Source organism: Pteropus alecto, unplaced genomic scaffold (assembly GCF_000325575.1).
Source record: "Pteropus alecto unplaced genomic scaffold, ASM32557v1 scaffold40, whole genome shotgun sequence".
Taxonomy (NCBI): Eukaryota; Metazoa; Chordata; class Mammalia; order Chiroptera; family Pteropodidae; genus Pteropus; species Pteropus alecto.
Genome location: NW_006431919.1, coordinates 19,405,910 through 19,414,103, shown reverse-complemented (window position 1 = coordinate 19,414,103; position 8,194 = coordinate 19,405,910). Strand labels below are relative to the sequence as shown.

General features: G+C 55.8%; 1 protein-coding gene across 1 annotated transcript in view; it reads right to left on the bottom strand.

The window, feature by feature from the left end:
* Nucleotides 1-1,353: 1,353 nt before the first annotated feature.
* The window catches only part of ARL10 (ADP ribosylation factor like GTPase 10), a 10,462-nt gene continuing 3,621 nt past the window's right edge, over nucleotides 1,354-8,194 (bottom strand). Inside the window, exons 2-4 of the mRNA XM_015585169.2 lie at nucleotides 7,365-7,592; nucleotides 4,145-4,320; nucleotides 1,354-2,425 (exon numbers count right to left, since the gene is read on the bottom strand). Coding sequence (XP_015440655.1) covers nucleotides 2,252-2,425; nucleotides 4,145-4,320; nucleotides 7,365-7,592 — 578 coding nt within the window. The 3' untranslated portion in view covers nucleotides 1,354-2,251. The remainder of the gene's footprint in view (nucleotides 2,426-4,144; nucleotides 4,321-7,364; nucleotides 7,593-8,194) is intronic.

Sequence of the window (8,194 nt, the reverse complement as noted above, 5' to 3'; positions counted from 1 at the left end):
AGTTCCCAAAAGCAGTTACCTGGCTCCTCAATCATAGTCACATTCCAGTGCGGCTGGGAAGGGCGCAAGGTCAGGCATCTAGCTCTTAAGAAAGACCATTCTCCGGCTTTGCCCAGTCTGGGACTGGTAGAAACCAGAGCAGATGGGCACTGTGACACTCTGCGTGGCGGACGGGTCAGTGGCCCCATTAGTCACAGAGGTGCTGAGGCACACCCACAGGTCAACGGAAGGTCCATTCCGTACGTGTCAAAGAGGGTGGCCCTCGGCCCTCAGTGCCCCTCACTGGTGTGTATCTTCTGGTGCTGCTGGGACCTGTCGGTTGTGAGTGATCTTTAAAAGTAGCTCAAGTAGATAAACTCTTAATTCAAGTTCACCTCCCTCCACGTGGGGCTTTAAAAACTCTACCACATAATGGTGCTTGATAGACCGAAGGCAGATCTTTGTGAGAAAGGGGTCCCCCTCACCAGTGCTGGTTCCCTAGGTCACTTAAGTGCTGGAAAAATGGGGGCGGGGTCCATAAACACGGAAGTCAGGTTTCTCAGCCTCTCAAAGGCAAAATGAAAAACAGAAAAGTTGCAAGGCTCCTCTAAAACCCAAATTGGTCCTTAAATTCTTAAAAGCAGACGAATCAGTTCTTCAAGCAGAAAGCAAGTCAGAATTTCAGACAGCGATTCTGTGCTGAAACGCTCGCGGCCTGACCCTCACTCGGTCTGGACTTGGGGTGCTTCCCTCCCCACCTCCCCCCCGTCCCTCTTCCCGCACTGGCCACAGAACTGAAGCAGAATGCCACTTTGAAACAAAGGCACGTAATCTCTACTCTCAATTAAAAAGCAAACTGAACTGGTTATCTGCTCCCCAAAAGAGCCCCTTTGTGACTGTCGATTATTCAGTGGCCTGACAGACGAAAAGGCTCCTTTGTCTGCAGTGGAGAGAAGTATCAGTGCAGAGACGGTCCTCAAACTGGCTGGTCACAGGAAAGAGAATCATAGACTGTGCCCTGGAGAGAACATTGGAAATTCCGTCCAGCTTCGCTGGAGCTGGGGAACCGAAGGGTCTAGAAAGGCTGAGTGATGCACCAGGCTCCTCGCTGGCCGGTCTGCTGGTTCCTATATTTCTTTACTGGATTTACAGGATTGAAATTTCCTTTCCGAGTCCTTTGTCACATACACAGGAGGGGTTCGCGTCCCCTCAGCGCAGTGGGCTGAGTGGTGGAGTTACATGTGATCGATGTGAAGTATTATGTGAATTACAGTCCCGCAGGGTAGGGGGAAAGCCAGTGCTTTGTCCCCCTGGACTCGGGTAGGTTATCACTTTGTCATTCGTGAGTCCAGCTGTTTTCCTCAAAGATCCAAATTTTCCATGACAATCATCTGGGGTTTTAATAACAGCACCTGGAAACAGCCTAAACCTATAGCCTGTTCCTTTTATACGTAAATAAATAATCGCGACACAGTTCTGAGGCCAGCACCCCACTCTGGGGGGAGGGGGAGCTGGTCTTTCCAGGAACGTGGACCCCACCCCCGTCTGACTCATGTAAACATGGATGGCACGGGCACACTTCGTGCGACGGCGGCAGCCTGTGTCTCCAGACGGGGGGTGAACGCCACCTCTCCCGTAGCCACGGGAGGCTGGGGGCCAGGCCTGGGCTTGGAGGAAGCAAGGGTTTCAGAGAGCTTGCCGGGGTCTCCAGGTTCATCCTGGTACTTCCTGAGACGCATCTCCCAGTTAGAAAAAAAACATAGAAATCATTTTCTTTTAAAAAGGATGCCCGGGGCCAGAGAGGAAGAGACTGCACAGGGCCGTGGGCCAGTGGGCAGAGCTGCGGCTGGAGGACGGTGTGGGACTGGGCGCCAGGGCTCCCTGCGCACGGCCAGAACCTGCCTGCCCGAGGGGCGAGAAGTGCCAGGAGCAAACGGTTGGGACTGGGAGCACCTCTGGGAGAACGTGCCTGCTGGACAGCTCACTGAATGGGTCAGAGGAGGAGGCCTTCGCTGGTGAAGGCTGGGTCCACTCCCAGCCCTGAATGAGCCAGACGGCACCCTCGCCCACCCCCTGCCTCACCCGCCTCCCTGCTTCAGCCTCACGGCCATCTCCCCAGGAAGGCTTCTGTGTGGTTCCTGGCCTTGCCCAGGCCCTGCCTGGAGGAGCGGAGGGAAGTACGTGGCTCCTGCCCCAGGTCCGGGCTGGTGGAGAAGCCGGAGCAGCAGAGCTGGGCTCCCCGGGGCTGGGCGGTGAGCGAGCGCCCGCCAGCCTAGGAGAGAAGCTCCAGGAGCAGTCTCCAGATGTGCACGGTGCCGGGGTCTGCAAAGCCGGATCCTGCAGGGGCGATGCTGGCTGCCAGGAGGAAAACCTCCCGCTGGTTGTCGACGGCCTGCAGGCCCAGCTCCCGCTGCAGCTCCGCCAGACTCATGGCCTCACTCAGGTCCTGGGGCGAAACAGAGAAGCCCGTCGGAGCAGCCCACAGTGCTTCCCAGCACCCCGCCTCGTCGTCCAGGAAATACACTGCTCTGGGGTTTCTTTAGGGAACACTGGAGCCTAAGCTCCCAGAGGCAGCCTCTGGGCCCCGTGGTCTAAACGTCCTCCCTCGTCTCTGACTTTCCTTTGTCCTAATCTCTTTTCACCCCGTCATCAGCCACTGTGGTAAGAAACAGTACTTCCTGTGTGTCAGGCACTGTGATAGGCACTCAGTCTTATTTAATTCCCACAGTCTGCACTTTACGGACGAGGAAATCGGCTCAGAGACGCTGAAGTCATTTAGCCAAGGAAAGGAGGAGAAGCGGCAGAGCCACTTTGAGTCTCAGGCTGGTGTGATGCCCGAGCTTGGGACCCTTAGAGGAATCCTGGCTCGGTTTCCTAAACTCGGTACTGGGGTCTTATAGTAGGGTCACTTACAAACGAGAGCCTTACCTCCGCCACTCCACGACACTGGCTAAGGAAGAAAAGAGGCCACTACAGAGCACGGCTGGTGAGGGTACGTTTTCATGTCAACCCTGGCCCCAAATTAAAATGATTCTTCTTAGAGCAATTCATGGACTACTGGGACCTTAGCTGCTATCTCCTGAAGGTCCTAAATTGCTATAAATTAGTTTATACATAGGAGGGTGATGTCATTCATTGTCCAAACTGGGGTAGTTCTTAGACTCAAAGGGGGTACTTTTAATAATTATACCAGAAAAACAGGACTGTCCCAGGCAGAGCAGGACATATGGTCACGTATTTACAAATGATTATCAAGTTATTTCCCAATAGGCAGGGGGAATCCGAGGTCAAAGACGCACAGCTTCAATCTGGCCAGGCTGGAAACACGTCTCATGGCTCTTGGACACACGGGCATAGGCCACAGAAAATGTGACAGGCCTCCGCGCTGTGGCAGCTCCACCGGGTGTTGAGGGTGGCGCTGCGGGTCTGGAATCCTGAGGGTGGCTGGGCCCGAGGCGGCCCTCTGGCACCCAGCGTGGTGGTTAAGAGCGGGAACTTTGAGGACGATCTGAGTTCCCGGGTCCTGGCTTTGCCGCCTCCCAGCTGTTACTCTGGGCATTGAAGGGTCAGGGCAAGGTCTGTGGTGAGGGTTTTGTAGGACCGAAGTGAGGCCGTGATCGTCAGGTGCTCAGCCCTGAGCCTGGCATACCGTGAGCACAGTAAATGTTAGTTACTATTTAATCTGTTAACTTCTTAGCATTTCCCAGCGTTAGCTCTTTGATCTAGAACCAGAAGTAACAAGGACGGCGGAATGAACAAGGGACAGGGTTTGGGATGAGACACCCCAGTTTCACTATTTTCAAGGTGTACAACCTTGGGGAGATTCCACAGTCCCAGCTTCAGATTCCCCATCCATAAAATAGGGCTAGTGTCCCATACCTTTGAGGGTCAATGGAAGCATAATATCAAATGTCATTCAAAACCACACCTGGCATCTAGTGGATACTTAATGATTATTTTTCTCATTTCTCCAGGATGACAAATGACGAGGAGGCAAATGAGAAGGCAGACAGGATGAGGACAGAGCACAGGCGGAAAAGGTGGGGACAGACTCTCCGTCAAGCGCTCCAGGTCACGGTCTGGGCCCTCCCAAGGGCAGCTGCTCCTGCCCAGGCATCTGCGGATCAAGCCCGACCGGCCTGAGCCGGCCTCCTGCAGCCCTCACCTGCTTGTTGGCCACCACGACGACAGGCAGGTCAGGGTCCTTGTCTAGCAGCTTGTGCAGCTCCTGCCGGGCCCAGGGCAGCCGTAGCCGGTCAGCCGAATCCACCACGAACACCAGCACGTCCACTTCATTCACAAACTCCTTCCAGTAGAAGCGCAGGTTCTGGCTGCCGCCAACTAAGGAGAGGCCAGGGGCCAGCTCAGAGCCTCGCCGGGCCCTGGCTCCCTTACTCACAGCCCCACCCCAACCCACCTTCCAGCTGCTCAAGGACCCACCGGCCAGGAACCAGGAGCCTGGAGCCAGGAAAAGACTGTGGATCCCAGAGCCAATCAGACTGGGTTTGGCTCCAGCTGACAGCTGGGGCTCCCCGGGCAGCCGCCACCTTCTAATACCGGTCTCCTCCTCACTGAATTTACCTAACAGGTCGCAGCAAAACCCAAAGGTACCATATGCCATGCACCTTCCAGAGGACTGGTGCATAGCAGGTGCTTAACAAACAGTACTCTCCAGTTCTGCCTCTTGCCAATCCCTAGCTTCCTCCTGGGTCACGGGGGCTGTGGTCAGAGGCCAGGACTGCCTGCCCTGCCTGTGCCCAGCTATTCTCTGTTCTCTTCCTCTTGTTCAGCCTGGACACCCCATTTCCTTTCCCTAGAAACGCGATAGTCGAGCCTACCACCACATAGCTGCCCGCGGAGCGTCCCCAACGTGGACTGCTTTCCTGTTCCCCTCTGTCCCTCCGCTCAGCCCCCACTGGTCACTGTGCGTCCTGGTGTTTCTGGTTATACTTCTGACACTTGCAGACTCTAAGCTCTTTGAGAGTTAGAGCTATTTACCTCTGGGTCCCCCCAAAGCCCTCGGCACAATGCCTGGCACACAGCAGGCACTCAACAAGTATTTACTGAGTGCTTACCAGGTGCCAAGCACTGACCTGGATGCTGGGGATACAGAGGGGAACCAGGCAGGCAGGGGCCCTGTGTGCAAGGAGTGCCCCCCCCCCCCGCCACAGCCAGGATGGACACAGCAACACCACAAACACGTTTCAGAAAGGAAGGACAGAAAGCGAGAGGGGCTGAGGGGGTGGCTTTGGATCGAATGGTCCGGGAAGGTCTCCCTAAGGAGGTGGCATGTGAGCCAAGTCTGGAACGATGAGAAGGAACCAGCCATGGGGAGAGGCAGGGAAGGGAAGAGCAAGCTCCACGTGTTTGAGAAACAAATGGCCGGGGTGGCTGAGGCACTGCCAGAGAGAGGGCAGGGGGGAAGCCATGACCAGTAAGGGTGGCCAGGGCTGGACCACACAAGGCCAGTAAGGCCACAGTGAAGCAGTGGGGAGCCCCTTAAAGGGTTTTCATCAAGAGTGACGTGATCTGAGAGATAACACTGGCTGACCCTGGGGACAGAAGTGGAAGCAGGAGACCTGCTGTAGTACTGAGAGGTGATGGTGGCTTGGACCAAGCAGGCGGTGGTGGAGGTGGGGACAAGTGGACAGACCAGAGAGTAGGCAGATGGGCCTAGCGAATGAAACGGATGTGGATGGGGGGAGGGAGGCCTTATCAGACATCCACAGAGGCCTATTCTCCGCTGGGCTCCAGCACTGACACTGCAGGAGACCACAGCAAAGTGGGGGTTATGGGAAGGGAAAGCCGCCCCCCCCCACCCCCCAGGACTTGAATGGGAGAACTGGGCTTGGATCCCGGCCGGGTGACCCTGTGAAAACTGGACTGGTACTGGTTAGACCCTCGGCGAACATGAAAACACCAAACCCCTTCTCCTGGGGCTGGAGGAGGGGGCACCATCTCTGCCAGAAGAGTGGGCCTCAAGTGCAGAACCCCCAGCTGACCCTTCTGCGTGTCCCTGGGAAAGTCTGTTGAAGGACTGAACCCCAGATGAATATCAGTTTGCTATAAGCAGGGAGGAAAGATGCAGCCAGGACAGACCAGCAAGCAAGCGCCCGAAATCAGAGGAATGGCGCCCATTCAAGCCAACGGGCAGGCCCTCGGAGTCCGATCCCCTGCCTAGCGCTTAACTAGACCCACCCCGTGTTTATGGGCGGAGTCCTCTGGCTGTCAGGAAGTCCACCTGTCTCTCCTCACTGAGTCTGGCTGGACACAGGTGGCTAAGTACTGCTGTCTTCTCTCAGAATCCCAAGCCTAACACCAAGGGCAGGGGGCTGCTCAGACCATCCTGATGATTCCTTCGACAAGCTCTCCCAGGTACTGGCTTGGTCCTACCCATCTGTATCCCAGAAACCTAGTCAGGGGTACAGGCTGGTACGTGGCAAATACTGCAGCAGGAGAGAAGCCCTAACTTAGCCTGAGAGTCAGAGAAGACGTCACAGGGACATCACGCTCAGCCTAAACCTTGAAGGATCAGTATTAGTTTATCGAGGGAAGAAGGACTTTTCAGACGAAGAGAACTGCTTGCAAAAGATATGAAACAGCACGTGTCCTTCAGAAACAAGCACCGTAGCATGCAGCTTGCCCTCGAGAGCTGGGTCCGCATTAGCTAGGTGAACTTAGATAAATTAACTTGCTGGGCCTCGGCTTCCCCGTGTATATAATGAGGGTACTAACTCTCCAGTTGTGTGGAGTTGCTGGGAGGGTCTCATTAAGGACAGTCATGGGCCACATAATGTTTCAGTCGACGTAGGACCACCTATATGACATTGGTCCCATGAGATTATAAGGGAGCCCAGTGATGTCACAGAGCAATGCATTACAAGTGCCTATGGTATTCAGAACATGCTACATAGGCACATAGCCTGGGAGCAAGAGGCTACGCAGCACAGCCCAGGTGTGCAGTGGGCTGGACCGCCCAGGTGTAAGTGCAGTGATGTTCCCGTAAGGATGAGATCCCCGTCTGTATTTCTCAGACCCTATCCCTGTCCTTAAGCGAGGCAGGACTGGAATGCCTGCCAAACGACTGGCACATGGGAAACTTTAGCTATTGGTATCCGTGTTAGGAAGGTGGGCTTCAGCAGGGGTGAGGGACATCAGGACCAAGCTGGAGCTGCCTGTTCACGAAGGGCCCTCCGCATTCAAACATGGAGCTTGGACTTCTCGCTGTGCCCCAAGGAGGCGGGGGAAGGATTTCATGCAGGCGCGCGCGTCCTGCAGACACGTGCATTTTGGAGCCACGCCCAGGCAGAGGCCCCGCTTGGGTCCCACTCGGGTGACAGGGGAACGGTGTGTGTGTTGGGGCGGGGACGAGGCGGTCTGCTCACTCTCTAGCAGGTCCACCTCGAAGTCTTTGGTGGGCAGGCGCACGGAGTTGAAGCCCCAGGTGGGGACGTGGCCTTCCAGCGGTGGCTTCCCGGACAACACGCGCAGGAACGTGCTCTTCCCAGAGCCGTCCAGCCCCAGCACCAGCACCTCGCGCTGCTCCAACTCCTCCAGCGCCGGCTCCTCGTCGTCCTCGTCCTCGGGCTGCGGGGCACAGGTCAGGCTGTGGCCTCATTCACCCTCCTGGCCCTGCCCGAGGGCGTGCTGAAGGCCACAAAGCGCCCATCCCTGCCCTCCAACCGTTAAGGGTAGGCAGGCGCCGCCTGGTGCAACGGGACGAACGCGGCTTCGGGTCCTGAATCCCCAACCCCGTTTTCCAAGCTTTCCCCGAGTGACCTCGGGCAAATTCCTCGTGCCCGCGTCCCAGGGCCCTAGGTCCCACGGAATCCGCGGACAGAACCTCTCCGCGCCGCGTGGCCACGCGTTTGCGGAGGGGGCGAAATGAAGGTACTGGATAAGATGGTCCCTAAAGACCCTTCCAGCATTCTGCAAGGCATTGATTCTGTGAGCATGACTAAAAGAGGAGAGATTTAACAATATTTAAGGCAGGAGAATTCAGGCAGATGCTCAGGAAAACATGTCCTAACTAAATTCTTGCTGAGCTTCAGAATACCCTGGTAAGAGAAATGATGTGATTCATACCGAGAGTTATGGAAAATAAAATGAAGCACATGAGGTTGGGGGAAAATCATCTTATACTGGCAGAGAGATAAGCTCCTTTATCCAGCCAGTCTCTCCTCATTTCACCATGGCTTGAAGGTTTGTTTTGTCA